Source organism: Oncorhynchus kisutch, linkage group LG13 (assembly GCF_002021735.2).
Source record: "Oncorhynchus kisutch isolate 150728-3 linkage group LG13, Okis_V2, whole genome shotgun sequence".
Taxonomy (NCBI): domain Eukaryota; kingdom Metazoa; phylum Chordata; class Actinopteri; order Salmoniformes; family Salmonidae; genus Oncorhynchus; species Oncorhynchus kisutch.
Window position 1 is genome coordinate 20,620,961 of NC_034186.2, and position 19,361 is coordinate 20,640,321.

A 19,361-nucleotide genomic window follows, 5' to 3' on the forward strand; every position below is an offset into this window, starting at 1 on the left:
TAAATTTAAGCACTCACTGACCTTCCAAACGTCCTCACCAACAGTATGTGTAAATCCTGTTTTGGGCTGAGCTGTGGGGTTTGCTAGTACACAAACAATGGGAGTTACTGAAAATATAGTTTACCAAGCTACCAATTACTTCACACTGGAAGAAGTTAAGCTACACTAAAGATACACTTTAAAATTATAGTTTAGTTACTTTGAAAAAGTAGCTCACTACATCCAACTACTTTGTGAAAAATTATCCATATCAAAATCTGAAATGTCTTAGAACACAAATAGCAAGAACACACTCAGGAGACAGATGTTAACTGAATGTGTGATTTAGCATATTAAAAACTGTTTCAAGTGAGAATTAGGCAGGTCTGATACAAATAATTATTGCCAACTTAACCCATATTTTATTTTTGCAAAAAAAAGTTCTGCGCAGTTCCAGTAGTTAGCTACACAGCTACATGGCAAAAAAAAGCTAACTACTGAAAACACCACCAAGATTTGAATTTAGTTGAACTACCACCAAGCTACTGTAAAATGTTGAATTATTAGTTGAACTACATGTAGTTCACTACTCCCCAACACTGAACTTCAAGGACAGCACCGTTTAGCTGACAATTGACTTGCTATGGAGTTAGATACTACTACTGTCATTGAGGTATGCAGTGGGGTCTTGTAAAGACTAAAAGTTATTACAGTACACTGTTACTACAACCTTCAGTCATTGTCATAAATACATGTCAAACATTGTTTAATCAGTCATAAGATCATGAACTGTTTAGCAGTCATAAATATCATAAAAACATTTAAACATGAAACAAAGATCAACACCAATAAATGACAATATCCAAGCCAAAATGTTTTTACTGAAACAAAATTATCATCTTTACAAAATGCATGAATGATAGTACATTTTTCACAGAAAGGAAAAAAGGTCACATGAACAGGCCAGGGATCAGTCCCAAATGGCACCCCATTCCCTATATAGTGCACTACTTTTGACCAGGTCCCTGGTCAAAGGTAGAGCACAATATAGGGAATATGCTACCATTTGGGGCACAAACAAGATCCCTTGCGTCAACGGCTTATATCTTTAAATAAACTATTTATTATAATTACATCTCAGTGTCTTCCCGACTGTGAATGTAATGTGTATCATTATAAAACAAAGCAATAAAATAGGCTTTTTGATAGAAAACTTGTATCCCCCCCCCCCCATGTATTATAAGTCTTCATAAGTATTCCCATACTGTTGAATGCTGATGATATAAACCCCTTGCTTAGTGGTACTTCTGTGAGCCTCTATAACTGCCTCACTCATACATTAGGTGTCTCTCACACTCAGGTAGGGTTGCAAAATTCTGAAAACTCTCAAAATTCCCAGAAATCCTACTTAAAAAGGACTTACGGATTTCCTGCTTATTTCATCCTGATTGCAGGGAAATTTCAATTAGGATTTCTGGAAAACCTGGGAAAGTTACCAGAATGTGGCATCCAAATACTCAAGATAACAGCAGGAATATAACAGACAATCTGAAGGCCACCTTATCTTTAATTAATAAGTGCATTATGGTTGATGATCATGGCCGAGTGGAGAAGCGTGGTGGGACACAATGCATAAGATCTTATAAAATGTACAATATTATTTTTTAAATGTTTTTTTTTTTATACAAAAATAGCAAATGGTAGCACACAACTATTAAACTGTCATCTCAAAATGGGCTTGAATAAAAGTGCAACGCACAATGTTCATTTAAAGAGTAAAGAACCAACTTAGATAAAAAGGGAGCGCCCATAGCAATTCTGAATGGGTTATTTCCAATTCATCTATATAGCAAAAATAGAACATAGATCAGAATCAGTCCAGAACCTCTACACCATTGCAACTGACAAATTGTCTGCATTGCAGAGGTTACTTTCTTCAAGCACAGTATAATAAATACACTGGTAAAAAACAACTCTAAAAATTGAAAAAGCTATATTCAACGCGTTCCTACAAAATACAATGTTTAGGAATGCAGTCAACAGTGTGACTGCTAAGAGGAGGTGGTATTAGTTACTAAAATGGCATTGCACCTCCTTAAAATCAAACATAGGCGCAAGTAGCACCCTGAAAAACGACATAGGAAAATAAATAGATGTACATAAAGGAACAACTGGCAACATTCAGTGAAATTGCAAGTCAGAAAACACTGTAATCAGTGTTTATGAGGATGAGTGGCAGCAACTTGTCTGCTTCACTCCCTTCAGGAAGTCATTCCTGCCACAGTTCTATTGAGTGGATTGTTACTATTATTATTAGAAAGCTACATCTTGTTTGGAAGCTAAATTCATGGTCCAATATCGCTTCCATTCAAGAGACGAGTTACAGCTACTGGGCACTAGCAGGATGGCATAAAAGGTGACATGGATGGCAGTTCCTTCCCGGCTTCTATAACCTATACCGAGTGGAGAAGGTGGCCTGTTCTTCAACCTTGATCACAGTCAAAGAAAACATTAAAGTAATAACAATTGGGTCTGGTTTCCTGGACAGGTTAAGCGTAGCATAAAAAGCATATCCAATGAAAGGGCTTTTCAGTCCAAGACTAGGCTTAACCAGTGTCCGGGAAACTGGAGCATAATGCTGTAAATTATGAGAAAGAAAACAGTCCAAACTAGGGGTTGGAAAGTTATTTTCAGAGGAAGTCCTTTAGTCAGAGCTACACCCACTCAGTCAGTGGATAAATGAAGGTAAAGTGAGAAGTCCAGATCAGGAATATCAGTGCTGGTGGTTTGTTGGAAGAGTAGGCTACTCCATGCTGTAGTGGGCAGGCTACTCCATGATGGCTCTGTAGATCACAGGTTCAACGTAGTCCCCTCGGTACCGTGAGTTGATCACTCTCTGCCTCTTCGACTGCTGGATGGCCTCCTTGTCCTCAAAGATCCCATCGAAACGCATGTCTGACGCCTTGGACTGGAGATAGACCGGGGCAGGACACACACAGGATTACTTTATTGTCCATTGCCACAGGAAGAAGACTCATTAACAAACATGCTGGAGAAAATGATTCAGTCAGTATGATTCAGTATACTCAGCAGTCCTTATTATAACATCAGAGTGAGAAAGTTAGGAGTTGATGATACAGAGTTAAGGTTAGCAACTTTGGAGTCAGTATATTGGATAGCTCACAGGTAGCTCTCAGTATACTCACAAGTCTTGACTTGACTCTCTTAGGCAGCTCCTCATCCAGGGTATAGACATCATCTCTCTTGGCTGTTAGTTGTGACCCGTCTTCAAACTCCACCTACATTAAACACCATCAATGCCAAAATAACTAAATTTTATGTCTCTCATAGAAGCAAACAATGGTTTCATCACAGACTTGTAATGTATTGCTATGAGGTTTTTTAAATTTAGATTTGTAACAATCTGGACAAATGGAGCAGATCAATTAGACTGCAAAGCACTATATGATGTAAAACTGTATAACCTCTATCTGGATAAGGTACATTGTTGCTGAGGGTGAGTGCAAATAGTGTTGCAGTACCTGGTACATTTGGATGATGTGAGCAGCCACAAACTTGGCCCCGTAGACCAGACCATCTGTCCAGCGGACCTGCACCATCTCCCCCTGTGGAGGGGGGCCTATCTGGGCACAGTCCCGGCCCTGGCAATAGAAAACAACCATCAGATACGATCCTACAAACTCACTATTTGGCAAGCACCAAAAAGCAATCACACAATTTTAACCAATGTGTGGTACATATTGTATAAGCAATCTATAAACTAATAATAAACAGCTTATGACCTACTTATAAACCCTGACATGAATTACTGACCACAATTCGGCACCACACCCACTCTCACACACACAGACGTTTGTCTTCTTACCACGATGTCCTCGGGAAAGAGGTTATCACTGAAGGAGCCGTCATCAAAGTTGACCTCATAGAACGTCTCCTTGGACAGCTGCACCACGTCACACTGGTAGTAGCGGCCATTTTTGTGCTTACAGATCACCCTCCTTCCCACGGTGAGCTCATGCATGGCTGCTTTGTTACGCTGAGAGAGAAGAAATTAGTTATCCACACGGATTAACATCAAATAACAACTCTATCAACCTCTTTGGACTGGAAGTACATGGGCGTACTCGTGGGAGTTTTTCACTTTAAAATCTAAAACATAGTCATGTTTATATAGTACACTGTTGTGAGCACAGCCCTGAATATGTAGAATGCTTAGAAACTATAACATAAAGTATCAGCAGAATGATGTAACCGAGTCCCATAACTGAGGCCTTTCGAGTCTCCACTGTCTGGTGTTTTGCTTCCCTTTCTGAAACACAGTCCTAAATATAAAGTACCACCAATGTATACCTCTGTCGGAATAGGGCCCTTGTGCCGGCAGCAGGTGACGTAGACCACAAAGGGCCACTCGTCTGGCTGCATGAGGATCCCAGCGGCCTGGGCACAAGTAGGGTGGTAGGCCGTAGGACAGCGGCCATGGGAACACTGCACACAGCACCCGGATGTCTTCTTCATCCGCTTCTTACAGTAGTAACATTTCTGCACAGCACAGAAAACAATAGGACCATGCTCAGAGAGACAGGAAAAGGAAGTCCCACAGGGAAAACTAGGCCTATACATCCTGTCAAACGGTATACAGTAGAGGCTGGATTAATCACAAACTCACCGGACATCCTCTTAATACCCTAGTCTCTAGTCTAACCTTGTAGTAGACGGCAAGCATAACTGCTGTCACATGCATAGAGGTGGATGTGCCAACTATGTCAGGTAAAACCAATAATATATTACTTTGGCATAATATGCTGAAGAGAGGATATTCAGCCACTCTCCTTTATTCAAAGGTTCTTGGAAAACGTTCTCCTCTATTCATTCACCTTGGTTGGAGAGCGAGGTAGTGACAGAGTCCTATCCCTTAGCACATAATAAATGTTGACATAAGGCTTGGGCAGTATCCAGATTGTCAAACCTTCATACCGACTTTGTGCCATCCCGGGATATTCGGTAATAGCGTCACTGAACACAAGGGGCACTATTTTTTTTTACCCACAGCCTTTGTAATCCGAAGGTTACAAAGTACATGTAAAATCCCATTGAGAATGCTAACTAACTGCTAATCAGCGGATTGCAAACATTTTAAACAGTCTCTGACAAACTATTTGCAGGACAGACATCCCAGCTCATACAGTTATACTGATAACTCAAAAATGCTGCTCACAGTTTGCTGCACAAAACACACATTAGACAGCAAGGCTCTTGATCCAGCAGGGGATTCTCAGCTGTTACAAAGCAAAGCTTGATTTTGGGGGAAGCTAACAATTTAGCTAGATTGCTAATTTAGTAGCTTGTTCGCAAACCCAATGCACAACCGCAGAGCATTTAGCGCATTTTAGACAGTTACCGTAATAGTTATAAAATATCTAGCTGGCAAACATTTAGTTGTGAATTCCATAGTGAAACTAGATCACCGGACGCGTGCTGCACAACAGTTAGTGATTCACAAGGTTCTGGTCTCTCGTTGTTGTGTGCTTGTAAACAAACAGCTTCATAATGAAAAATTATGTGACCGGTATTTCCAAATAGCCTGGTATACTGTATACTGCCCAAGCCTATTGACATTTACAGAGTCAAACTCACCAGTTTAAACCTCTGTAGAGGAATACTACTCAGATCCACAGGGCTTCTCTCAGTGATGTTCACAAAGCGAGCCTCCAACACTGCTACTGCACACAGCACATGGACCCACCTACAACACAACATGTCAATACACAGACACCACACCATGAGTAGATTATAAACCTAGTAGATATATTTCAAAAAGAACATCCAACTATGTGAACAAAAGAGTACATAAAGAGAAAAGCTCAGTAAATGTTCAGTGTGTGATTTAGACTAGCCCACTCCCTGATCTCTAAGGGGAGACAAAGACTTACTTGTTGTTGTTGGCTTTCTGCAAGGCACCCCCCCTCAGCAAACACAAACAGCAACTCTGCAAGAAGAGCAAACTGTCAACCACCATAATCCCAGTTAAGTAAACAAAGTACCAGTTAAAAGTTGACACACCAGACTTAACCAGCATGGCTACCACATCATTCTGCAGCGATATGCCATCCCATCTGGTTTGCGCTTAGTGGGACAGGACAATGACCTAACACACCTCCATGCTGTGTAACAGCTATTTGACCAAGATGGAGAGTGGTGGAGTGCTGCATCAGATGACCTGGCCTCCACAATCACCCAACCTCAACCCAATTGAGATGGTTTGGGATGAGTTGGACCGCAGAGTGAAGGAAAAGCAGCCAACAAGTGCTCAGCATATGTGGAAACTCCTTCAAGACCGTTGGAAAAGCATTCCAGGTGAATCTGGTTGAGAGAATGCCAAGAGTGTGCAAAGCTACTTTGAAGAATCTAAAATATATTTTGATTTGTTTGACACTTTTTTGGATACTACATGATTCCATGTGTTATTTCATAGTTTTGATGTCTTTATTATTCTACAATGTAGAAAATAGTACAAATCAAGAAAAACCCAGGAATAGGTGTGTCCAAACATTTGACTGGTACTGTACATACAGCCAATGCCAAGGTGTGTCACCTGACGACCAGTACCAGTCAGTCACTTATCATTAGAAGAATACTGCAAAAACTACTGCCAGATCTAATGCCAGTTTAGAATACTGTAAAAACTACTGCCAGATCTAATGCCAGTTTAGAATACTGCAAACACTACCGCCAGATCTAATGCCCCCCAAAAATAAACATGATTTAACTAGACAAGTCAGTTAAGAACAAATTCTTATTTACAATGATGGCCTACCGGGGAACAGTGGGTTAACTGCCTTGTTCAGGGGCAGAACGACAGATTTTTACCTTGTCAGCTCAGGGATTCGATCCAGCAACCTTTCGGGTTACTGGTACAACGCTCTAACTACTAGGCTACCTGCCGTAGTCTAAACTCCCAAGTGGCGCAGCAGTCTAAGGCACTACTTCTCATGGCAAGAGTCGTCACTACAGTCCCTGGTTTGAATCCAGGCTGTATCACAACCGGCCGTGATTGGGAGTCCCATAGGGCGGCGCATAATTGGCCCAGCGTTGTCCGGGTTTGGCCGGGGTAGGCCGTCATTAAATCATCATTGAATCAAAAAATTTTTAAGATCTAATAACAGTTTAGACTACTGCAACGTTTGCAAACACTACTGCCAGTCAGTGCCAGCAACATATACTTGGGTCAGGTGAGGTCAGACATAATGAACAGCCACTTGGAGGTGTTGTATTATGAGGTGATGTGTTGTGGAGACACTGACCTCAGTCATGGAATTGGCCTTACAGCGAGCACACTTCCAGTCCTTAGTCACACTCTCTGGATCCACGCCATAACAGCCTGGAAACACACAACCAAACAAACACCATTACCTAAGTGGTTGAAACGTTGTCGCCAATGAACCAGAAGGGAGGATAGGTTGCAGTGTGCATACTCCTTTACTGACACACACATTCGCTTGACTGATAGCGCATCTCAACCCTGTTGTGGACAGAGATAATTAAATAACTTCTAGAGTTGAAACAGTCTGCACTTAAGTCCTCAACTTTCTAAAAGTAGAGTACTGCTCTTACCTGGAATGATGGGGTTAACTAGAACCACATTAGGCCAATGTTGTTTGATCAACGTCCAAGACTTTTCCTAAATATTTATGTTTTACATTGTCCATTTTCTGAACTTTTAAATCACAAACAAAAAAGTATTTATCTTTAAAAAAAAAAAAGCTACTACTAACTTAAGGGGCCAAGGCAAATGTGCTGTAGGGCATTGGTACACACGCATCCCTATCCTTACCGAATGAATGTGGTAAATGGATGAATGGGCGATAGATACTGATAACTGTGCATGTGAATTCCCAATTGAATTTGAATGAACTCAATGAGGAGGGTGAAAGAGGATGATTACATTTAGAACAGCAGTGTAATGAAGCATTGTGTAGTGTGTAGCTGTGTGTAGTTTACAATGGTTAGCCGAACCAAACAAATGGATGCACTGGTAGCATTGCAAATTCTGCAGAATTTACTTGAGCTGGAGTCGAATCCGATATTGAGCTTGAAATCGACGTTGCTGATGAAGAGGTTTCATCCGATTCTGATGTTGACGTCGAGCTTACGCCTCCGATGCCTGAGCCTCGCCACAGAAAAACCAGAACAGGGCCAACAGACCGTGAGACACGAGTTTGGGTAGAAAAGAGTGAGGAGAGGGCAACAGGAACATTCTCCCAGAGAGAGCAGGCCCTACACCTCACACAAAGACTAATTGCCAGTGCACTCTACAGTGATCTTTGTTTATGTGACATGCAGAAGTTGCAGCAATCAGAGATTGTACTATCGGAAACAGTACGTGGGGACAAGTCTATGGATGACCTCAAAGTATTTATTGTACTCTTGTATGTCCGCAGGGAATACTGTGGAAAGAGTATGATGTGGAGTGATTTTGGTCCGATAGTTATGTGGTGGACTTCTTCAGAGACCATGCCACGCAAGCTCTTCAGAGAGATTATGAGACACCTGCGTTTTGATGACATAAGACCAATACGTGTGCAGACGGAGAGATTCGCCGTCGTCTCACACACCTGGAAAAGTGTTACGAAGAATTGCATTGCTCGTTACTGTTAACTCTAAAGTGATAACGGCTAGGTTCCAGTTTAACAACATTTACATCATCGTATCTGCACGGTACATAGTTGCCATTACACTCAGGCCCGGCCATTACACTCAGGCCCAGTCCAAATAACAGAGTGAGAGCACTGTAATAACAGAAGTATAGGGATACCTAAAATATAAATTTAACCGTTACAAGCCAGGAGAGAAAATAACTGTTGATGAGCAACTGTTCCCAACCAAAGCTAGGTGCCGTTTTACCCAATACATGGCCAACAAATCAGACAAATTTGCAATTAGGTTTTGGTTAGCCGACGATGTTGAAGACAGATAGAAAAGATGAAACCAGGCCAGCGGGTGAGCGACAGACTCGTTCAGCCTTACATGGCTAAAGGCAGAAATATGACCATGGACAACTTCACACCAATTTCCCTGGCAGACAAGTTGATTGCAAAGAAGACTAGTTTGCGCAGAGATGGGAGCTGTCGCCCTCTGCACAACACAACATACTAGTGGAGTCTGTAATCCAAATCAGATTTTCAATAAGACGTTGTAGAATTATACTAAACATATCCTCTATCCAAACAAATAACTATTGTTTTTATATCTTGTCATGGAAATATTTCCACAAATATTCATTTCATCCTATATTATAGTTAATGCACATTTCTAAAGCCTTGGTGTTTAGTTTAGGCATAGGGCAAATCATTTGACCTTTTATTTATTTATTTCTCACTGTTATTTAAACTGCGACCTGGCGCCTGCGCCTTGCTACTTATATTAACATATTTTACTTTCTAATTTGAAGAAGCTGTAACTGCACTGCATTACTTTAATCAGATCTACAAATGAAATGGATCAAATGTATTACACATTACACTGTAATGTTTTTATTGTAAGAGAAACCAAAATGGGCTATACCTTTATAAGGACTTTGTAGAATTATACTACACATATCCTGACTATCTAAACAAATAACTATTTTTACATGGATATATTATCACAAATATTTATTCATGCAATTAATCTTTTACAATTGTTTACGCACTATTTATCAAGTGTTGGTGCTTATGTTTGCACACCTTGCGGGTGTATCTGATGTGTATGCTAAAACAATGCCCGGCAACATTGTGTAGTGGGTAGTTATAGGCTGAAAGGCCCAGCTGTTCTAGTGGTAAAAGGGGTGGCATGCTGGGTAAGTAGTAGTACTGACTGGTGTGTACGCGGACGCTGCAGTGGGAGCAGCTGATGAGCAGGCTGGTGCCGTCTGGCTCCAGGTGAGGGGTGGTGGGGGGGGCCGGAGGGGCAGGTTCCTTCTCCTCAGCGCCCTCCTCTGGCTCCGTGGTGGTAGTGAAACACATCTCAGGGATCAGAGGCTTGGTTCTCAGCCTGCCTCCAGGCAGCACCACTGGAGGGTCCGTACCGTCATCAGCACACCCAGTCTAGCCATGGATAGAGGGAGGGACAAAGTAAAACAGCTACTTAGACTGGGCAGACAAACCTGAAATAACTATCACTGTACAGTATATCAGAAGTGAGAAGAGGAGCATTGGGGAACGTACTAAAACTACAAAAACATCTCCCCTGAGAAACAAGTGAAGAAAGGGGGAACTGAATCACATAACAGGAGGTTCACTCTCAGAGAAACCCCTGCAGATTAATGACTGAGAGACTTTCAGAAGACAAACTTCCCAAATCCCCTGCTGAGTGTCTCCTCCTCTCCTCAGCCACTGGTGATCTCTCACACACAGTCCATTCCTCCCTCACCTGCTGGAATGCCTGGAAGAGTGAGCACACAGAGCAGTATGGGGCCTGGAGGCCCATGTAACGGTTGTACTCCTTCTCTTTCTTCAGGTTGGGGGGTCTGTTCTGCCACAGGTGGGCCAGGGGCTTGGCCCACGACTCTCCCTCTAGCCCATCCTCGTCTACTGGGGGCTGCTCTGGCAGCTCTTAAAACGACAGCAAAATAAAGAGATTTTAGCGTTAGCACATGCCATATCCCAAACAACTTACAGAACTGTCGATATTGACCGTTGCACATGAAGGAAATCAAATCCACCATGCTATTTGTTTAAATCCCCTGAGCCATTGGAACCAAACAGACAGTTATGAAAACACACACAGACAAACTACTATAATGCCATCAAGTATGCCAACATCATCGCTTCTATTCCATGGAGGAACATGCCTGACACTGCTTTTCTACAAGCCATCATATCCATTGCTTAGGAAAAGGAAGCCTAACTGGGGCTAACCTACGTGAGTGAGGAAGTGATATTTTAACTCACCCTCGTCACTCATGTTGTCTTTAATCATACGCTGGTGACAAGGCAACGTCCCCTGTTTTCTGGGCACAGCGCCATCATCCTCTCCATCTTCTGCCCTCTGGTGGAATAAAAGGGGTTAGGAACAGAATCATTAGTGCTGAATCATTGAACATGTACAGTACAGTTGATCTGACCTCAGAACAAACATGATAAAGCAAATCCTACAGACAGAGGTTCAGTGGTGTGTGATGTTTGGACTCCACTCCTCTTCTCCATCTCTATTCCTCTCACCTTTCTGTCATCCAGTTCCTCTCCTTCACTATCACTACTATCGTTCCTCCTCTCCTCCTTGCCCTCCCTGGTCTCTCCCTCGCCGTAGTCTCCCTTGGCGTAGCTGTGGACGTGCAGCACGTCTGCAGGGCACAGGGTTCTCTGAAAGAGCTGGTGGACAGGGCTGGAGCTGCTGGCTGGGTGGGAAGGGCTGGAGCTGCTGGCTGGGTGGGAAGGGCTGGAGCTGCTGGCTGGGTGGGAAGGGCTGGAGCTGCTGGCTGGGTGGGAAGGGCTGGAGCTGCTGGCTGGGTGGACAGGGCTGGAGTTGCTGGCTGGGTGGACAGGGCTGGAGTTGCTGGCTGGGTGGGAAGGGCTGGAGCTGCTGGCTGGGTGGGAAGGGCTGGAGCTGCTGGCTGGGTGGACAGGGCTGGAGTTGCTGGCTGGGTGGACAGGGCTGGAGCTGCTGGCTGGGTGGGAAGGGCTGGAGCTGCTGGCTGGGTGGGAAGGGCTGGAGCTGCTGGCTGGGTGGGAAGGGCTGGAGCTGCTGGCTGGGTGGGAAGGGCTGGAGCTGCTGGCTGGGTGGGAAGGGCTGGAGCTGCTGGCTAGGTGGGAAGGGCTGGAGCTGCTGGCTGGGTGGACAGGGCTGGAGCTGCTGGCTGGGTGGACAGGGCTGGAGCTGCTGGCTGGGTGGACAGGGCTGGAGCTGCTGGCTGGGTGGGAAGGGCTGGAGCTGCTGGCTGGGTGGACAGGGCTGGAGCTGCTGGCTGGGTGGACAGGGCTGGAGCTGCTGGCTGGGTGGGAAGGGCTGGAGCTGCTGGCTGGGTGGACAGGGCTGCAGCTGCTGGCTGGGTGGGAAGGGCTGGAGCTGCTGGCTGGAGGCTTCACATCCTCACTGGGGCCAGCCTTCTCTGAGCTCTGGGGGGAGGGTTCTGGGGCCTCTGGTTGGGTTGACTGACTGTTAGTCTGTGGCTGAGACTTAATTGGAGTGGATTTAAGAGAGATTTTGGCTTTCATCTGAAGTGCTAGCTTTCGGCTGGCGTTTGTGTTTCGGTTGGTCTTTGCGTTGAGTGGTGGCTTTGTTCGCTCTTTTTTAACATCCTCTGCATTTAGCACTGAAATAAACAAACATGAAAAACTGGAGGCACTGTCTAAATCAGTGTTATTCAAAGCCGAGGAACAGCAGTGGGGTTAGCAAAAAGTATCTATTAAAAAATTTAAAAAAAGGAAGAGTACAAATTATTGTATGGGACAATATACAAACATTTTTGAAAGATGAATTGAAAAATAACATTTACAGATTTGGGGTGGGGTCACGAGAAATTCCTGGGGGAAAAAGATAGGGTCCCCAAAAACTGAATACCACTGGTCTAAATGATCTCCCTCATAAATGTGGATGGAAATGTGGTTTTTCATGCGGATGAAGTCATACCTTATACAGTTTCCAGGTGTGATGGAAATGGGAAGTGACAGTACACTTTTATTAATGCCGAAAGATCATTTGTTCATTCGACATGGTGGGATCTTTTTGTGTCGGTCAAATAAATAATAGCCTAGTGGTTAGAGCGTTGGACTAGCAGCCGAAAGGTTGCAAGTTCAAATCCCCGAGCTGACAAGGTACAAATCTGTCATTCTGCCCCTGAACAGGCAGTTAACCCACTGTTCCTAGGCCGTCATTGAAAATAAGAATTTGTTCTTAACTGACTTGCCTAGTTAAATTTAAAAAATAACAAATATAAAAAAATATGCAAGTAAACTTGTAGTCACGCGGTGATATGGTGTGTGGTCCTCCCACTACGACTCAGGAAACCATGCAGTTTATTAGACTACAGATGAAATAAGTTATGATGACCTTCACAGGGTGGTGAAAGTGCTTATTCTGGTGACACAATTGATATGACTGCAGTTTGACAAATAATAGCCATAATAATCTCCTCATGTAGACTAGCATACCTCCACTATATATGTGAGCTGTTGGCTAGAGTACTGGTGCCAAGACCAGAGTAAACAACAGCTTGTGTGGCAAAACTATCAGTAGAATAGAAACACATCACACACTTGATTTTTTTTTCTGTACATACAAAAGTCAATTTAGTGTGCATCACATCATCATGCACAGACATTTATCAGCAACAAGTCAATTTGGTGGAAACACCACTGGTGGGAAAATGGCACATATTTTCTTTGTGCAGATTTTGACTATCTGAATTCAAATCCGTCACCAATTGGATGAAACCTAGCTAACAGTCTAACAAGTCAATCTGAAGTATTTTTTGGTGTCATAGTCTAAGATGAACTGAGGTACCTTTGTGTGCCAGACTGTGTCCCTTCTCCTCCTGGCCAAGCTTTGCTTTCTTCTGGTCCACCTCTCTCTCCTCCTTCTCCTCTTCATCAACCTGCTCTGTGTCTCCATCCTCTGCTGCCTCCACATCTCCTCCTCGCTGGCGCTTTTCCCCAACCTTCGGGCTGCATTGGCACAGGACAGAGAGAGGAACTGTGAATATTTGTTATTTCTTTTTTAAATACAATAAGCCTCTTTTGAGAAATTTGCTCAAAGTGGAGACCGAAACGCAGTATGAATGAATGCTTTCATTTGATCATTAAAGGGGAAATCTGCATTAGAAAAAACAACAAAACGGGCATCTCGCCACTTGATTTGGTAAACAGCTGAGGGATGGGGTTTAGAGAAATGTAACCACTCAAATGCAGACAGAGCTATGGATGCAAGAACTGACCATGCATGAGATCAAAATGATAGCTTAAACAATGTTGACCCTATACCTTATATTAGTAAGGTACGACAGTTGAACTAAGCTTGAGGCGTTTATAAGTTATATTCTTCAAGAATTACCGGGAATATATAAATCATTTTAAAGTTAAAAAAAAATTGATGTTGCAATCACAAATTGAATATAGATATAAATATAGAGAGTCCAAAACATAAGGAACACCTGCTCTTTCAATGACAAACTGGCCAGGTAAAAGTTATGATCCCTTATTGATTTTAAATCCACTTCTGTGTAGATGAAGGGGAGGAGACAGGTTAAAGAAGGATTTTTAAGCCTTGAGACTTGGATTGTGTACGTGTGATTTAGGTGCCTTTGAACAGGATATGGTAGGTGCCAGGCGCACCGGTTTGAGCGTGGCAAGAACTGGAAAGTTGGTGGTTTTTCACACTCAACAGTTTCCTGTATGTATCAAGAATGGTCAACCACCCAAAGAACATCCAGCTAACTTGACACAACTGTGGGAAGCATTGAAGTCAACATGGGCCAGCATCCCTGTGGAATGCTTTGGACACCTTGTAGAGTACATGCCCTAATGAATTGAGACTGTTCTCAGGGCAAAAAGGGGTGGAACACAATAATAGGAAGGTGTTTTTAATGTTTTGTACACTCAGTGTATATGAAGTTACACCAGCTAGAGACAATACTACACTACAGTAAAGCATGGACCTCTTCTCCTCCTGAGTGGTGGTGCATGGGGTATTCTCCTGGTCAGGGGCCTCGCTGCGGCTTGGACCCTCCTTCCCAGGCTCCCCTGTCTTCAGGAAGTCAGCAGCCTCTGGCGTGGGCTTGGAGTGGTCAATAGGAGTGTTGTCCTTCCCTGCCTTCCAGGCCTTGTAGCGGTCCGGTTGGAACTTCCTCACAAAGATCTCCATGGAGATCTTCACCATGTCCTTACGACACGAGCACTGGGGGAGGGAGGATAGGGATTGGTCATGAGTATATTTTATAATAAATGCCATTTACCAATTTTATCCAAAGCAACTTAAGGTATGAGTGCATACATTTTAGTATGTGATCCCTGCGGGAATTGTACCCACGACCATACAAACTGAATAACACAAGACCAATCACAGATCACACTAAATAAATGACTTGGTTTCATGCATACTATGTGTTAATTCATTTAGTTGTACATACCAGTGTGGCTATTTTGCCATAATCGATCCATCGCTGTGTGGCAAAGTTAGTGGATTCAGCACAGTTGAAGCCGTGGTTGAAACCAGCGTGGTAACCGAATGGGAAGGTCACTATGAACTGGCCTGCCTCCTGGGTTATCTAAGCACACAACAGACACATAGTCAGACCCACAGGTTTGTATTTTGTTGCTGTATCCCAACTTTGTGAAAGGTTGGGAAATTTGATAACATGTTGCCATTGAAGAGCGGTCACCTTTTCAAACGGTATGCCATATTTCTTCAGGATGGAGGGTGAGATAAGAGTCATCTTATGCCGCAGGAAAGCTTCACAGCTCTGAGCACTCCCAGGAAAGAACCCTGCATGAACAGGAATCAAAGACATTAGGAATTTTGCTGATCCCTGTCTGATAATGTGTTGATATGAAGAATATTGATCATCAATGAGTAGAGTTTCCCATAGGATTCTTTTCAGCAGCATTGGAATAGTTAGTGGTGGTGGGGTCTTCCAGGGGCATACATCTACATGTCTTTTTTTTTATGCGCAGGTGCTAAATGCAAATAGAGGAAACTCCGAAGAGGAATGAGGATCAACTAGGAAATTCCTTTCCACCATAGTGATGGACAGGATCATTGTAATGGCTGGAATGGAATAAATGGAACGGTATCAAACACATGGAAACCACGTTTGACTCCATTCCTTTTATTATATTCCAGCCTGCCTCCTCTGCTCCACTTACCTTTAGCAAGACGTTCCAATCTCTTCCCATGTTCAGGGGGAACAACATACCTGCAGAGAGACAAGAGTAATGATGTAAATGGTCGTCAAGATGCTGTGTTAGGTAAGTAAGTAAATCAAGTAAGGCTTGTCCTAGCCTGAGCGGCCCATAGGGTAGGAGCCAATCTCCTGTTTCTGTAGCATGAAGCAGCTTGATGTACACCTTTTGGACAAAACGCTAGTGTTAGGTACTACGTACAATAACAACCCAATGACAGACACTCCATTTGTACATCTGTAAAATAGACATGTGTTAATATCTCTTGGTATAACTTCACTGAACCGTGTGTTTTCTTTTTTTATCTGTGCAAAATACATCAACAGTTTACCAGGACTTGGGCTCTCCAAAGTGCAGGTAGTTGATGCTGTAGAGATCCATATCTTCAGTGTGCCAGGCAAAGGTGCTTTTCCACATGCCAAAATACAGGTAAGGAGTGTTCACTCCCTTTATCTTGATCCCACTCTCCCTCTCCACAGTGTCCAGGATAGTGTTCAGATGACCAATGTTCCACTCTGTCACATCCTAGAGATGGAGCAGAGAAAATGTTGGTGAGGGTAAGCAGAGACATTGACATTTCAACAGTAGGTTGTTAGGCGAACCAGACAGTGGGTGATGATAGGAATAACTCACTGGGTCGTAGAGGGTTCCGTTGATATCTGCTCCATAGAGAGGCGGGTTAAAAGTCAGGTTCTTCCAGAACTTTCTCTCCAGCTCCTCAAAATCCACATAGCGGGGATTACAGAACCTACAATGACAACGGATGATTAGATGTGACAATCAAAACAAATGACATCTTGCAGTGATTTTAGAACTATAGCCAGTTACAACCATGTAACCATGTATACCTATGTTACAATCATTTCCATTTATTTGAAGAACAGTGCATATGGAAAGTTGACAGCACAAACAGTCATTCTGTTACCAAATTTGCATATGCACTGTTCTTCAAGTAAATGTGTTTTTGTAAAAATGTCAGTGGAAATGGTTAAAAGTAGTCCTTGTGCATAGAGCTGTATGGTTTGGCATACATTTTAAAGTGACAAATCTAAGTCTCATTATTACTCCGTTACCGTGGGATTGCCCATAACAGTACGAGGGCTCACTTGTCTGTGTTGGCAGTCTTGCGGAACTCTCGGACAGTCATGGGTTTCTTCTGGATGTTGTACTGTGTGAAGAGACCTGACTGGCCAGTCACCACCTGCTGTATAGGAGCAGGGATCACCAGGTCATCTATGTCATCATAAGTATGTCTAGGCTTCCAGTCTTTCGGTGGAATAACCTGGAAAATACAAATCAAACATAGGATTGAGTTAGTCTTTATACAGAGTGCATTTTTCTTAGAATAGGATATAGACAGGCCTATAGATCTTTGGTTACACCTTCTGATGTTGGTTGGGCACCTTCTACTCTTCTCAAAATAGGATGTAGATCAGGGGAATAAATGCTTATGATCTTCTGAAAAGTAGATGCAAAAACACACACCTTAGCCATTCCAGCTAGGTGTGCTCCCTGTGACTCCATGTAGGCGATGTAACGGCTGAAGTCCTTAAACTCTTCCTTGGTAGGGTGAAAGGTCATAATCCTGGAGCCAGGAGTCTGCTGGGACGCAGCGTCTGTCGCCATCCTCAAAGAAGAGTTGCTCTGATCTGCAAACACTGGACAAGAGAACACATTTGTTTTGATCAGATGTCTGTTTAATAATTTCTCTAAAACGTTGCATCACATAGAACATGTTGCAACTACTTATAATAGGCCTATGTGTGGTGCAGTTGACAAATAACACAAACAGATGTTTTAGAAAGGTTCAAAACTTGCCTAAATCGTTTTGTTACAGGCGAACACCTGTCGCCCCCTATAGTTATTAAAGCACAAAGTTCATCCTACAAAGATAACTACTGTAAACACAACACAGCAAAAAACAGAACAATATATACATGTTTTTGTGGGACTGAGGGGCTATGGAATGTCGTCGTAATTACTTCAGACTATAGCTAGCTAATATCAACAGTTAGCTGGCAGCTGGATAAAATATCAACAACAAAAGTCAAATTCAATCGGACAGTTAGCCAACGTTGCTTCGCTTATTGATGTCCGGTAACCCAATCTAATTTTAAATATCGATATCCTCCGTGAGAGAGATAGCTAGCTAGCACCATTAGAAGCTATCTAACTTAGTTGTCGAACTTTTCGTAATAGATTACAACATAAAGTTAATAACATACTAATGCTACTCTAGCCAGCTAGCGCTAGGTTTTTGACAAGTTCCGGCCCACCTGCTGATTGTGATTGGACGACACTCTCATTAAAGTTATTCCTAAATTTGTGATTGGTTGAATTCCAAGTCATTTAAGGACCGGGCCCAGTGTCAGTTAACTCCCGAAAAACATATAGCGTTAGCTTTTTAGCTATCAAGATGCCTGACAAACCTGACTGTACCATACCTCTATCTACTTTAGTTATTAATGTATAGCAATGGTAATGTAATAACGTACGATCATGCCATGTTATGCAAATATGTTAAAGATAACGGAACAGAGACACCTTTGAGAAGCAAGTAGGCTAGCTTGCTAATGTCAGTGTAGCTCGCTAACGTTAATTGCAAGCGCAACTATTCCAGCAACATACGTTACTTAAAAGCACACAAGTTTTGATGTTTCAAATATTAACTTACAAAATCCGACCAAGTAATGACTGAATGCACGCTCCAAATCTTTAAAAGCAGAAGACGATTTGTTAACAAATCACCGTGGTCAAGGAAGATAGACCTCCATTACGCCAGTGTCGTACGCATGCTCAATGTGTTTGTTTACAAGGATGAAGGAGGGCGTGCCCCACGCGCTACCGAGACTAATCAAAATGCAGTATTTTGCCATGACTCCGCCTTATTATACTACTCAGGCCCTAATATGCAAACTGTAGCCTTATTAATACATTATGCTATTTTTTAAAATTGTTTTATTATCACTAGCCTTCCCCATCTCACTATCCCATTTCTCTTTACAAATACATTTTCTTCAGCACAAATGTCATACTTCAAAACGGTGAAAGTCATAGTGTATCATCTTTTGCAATATGATGTTAAAATGGCCAGCAATGGTGTTGAATGCCAACATGATTTTACTTCATCCCTTAGGGCAATTATTTTATTATACAGTACATGTCAATTCTATTATTATACAGTACATGTCAATTCTATTTTCCGGCCACTTGACTTGTCAAATTGTTATTCCATTAGGTCCGAACAATGTGCAACATCCTACTGATCACAATTATATTACCTACTATAAAACACAATGCAGTGTATGCCATTGTGTGACTGATACTCCAGGGGTTATATCAGGACAGGGGTTCTGTCAGGACAGTGGCTGAAGCACTGTGTTCAGGCAGTCAAAGGACACAGGAGGTCCTAGCTGGCGGGGTATCTTCCACCATCTGTTCCACTGGCAGTATCATAGAGGGATGGGGGGGGACGAGAGGGTACAATTT

General features: G+C 42.8%; 1 protein-coding gene across 2 annotated transcripts; it reads right to left on the minus strand.

Moving 5' to 3' along the window:
• Window positions 1-840: 840 nt before the first annotated feature.
• Window positions 841-18,679, minus strand: LOC109902775 (lysine-specific demethylase 4A). Of its 2 annotated transcripts, XM_020499408.2 has the most exons (22): window positions 18,547-18,679; window positions 17,358-17,530; window positions 16,979-17,154; window positions 16,506-16,620; window positions 16,204-16,397; window positions 15,837-15,886; window positions 15,353-15,456; window positions 15,101-15,238; window positions 14,630-14,868; window positions 13,480-13,640; window positions 11,199-12,289; window positions 10,929-11,025; window positions 10,408-10,589; window positions 9,854-10,082; window positions 7,302-7,378; window positions 5,931-5,986; window positions 5,635-5,743; window positions 4,351-4,539; window positions 3,866-4,036; window positions 3,522-3,641; window positions 3,186-3,278; window positions 841-2,947 (listed from the first exon to the last, which is right to left on the minus strand). In XM_020499408.2, the coding sequence occupies exons 2-22, from the start codon at window positions 17,496-17,498 to the stop codon at window positions 2,807-2,809; spliced, it is 3,873 nt and encodes a 1,290-aa protein (XP_020354997.2). In that variant the 5' UTR covers window positions 17,499-17,530; window positions 18,547-18,679; the 3' UTR covers window positions 841-2,806. The 2 variants fall into 2 exon arrangements, 1 of the variants encoding a protein (XP_020354997.2); XR_004202343.1 differs by lacking the exons at window positions 841-2,947; window positions 3,186-3,278; window positions 3,522-3,641; ... (5 more) ...; window positions 9,854-10,082; window positions 11,199-12,289 and having other exon boundaries at window positions 10,473-10,589; window positions 18,547-18,678.
• Window positions 18,680-19,361: the final 682 nt, after the last annotated feature.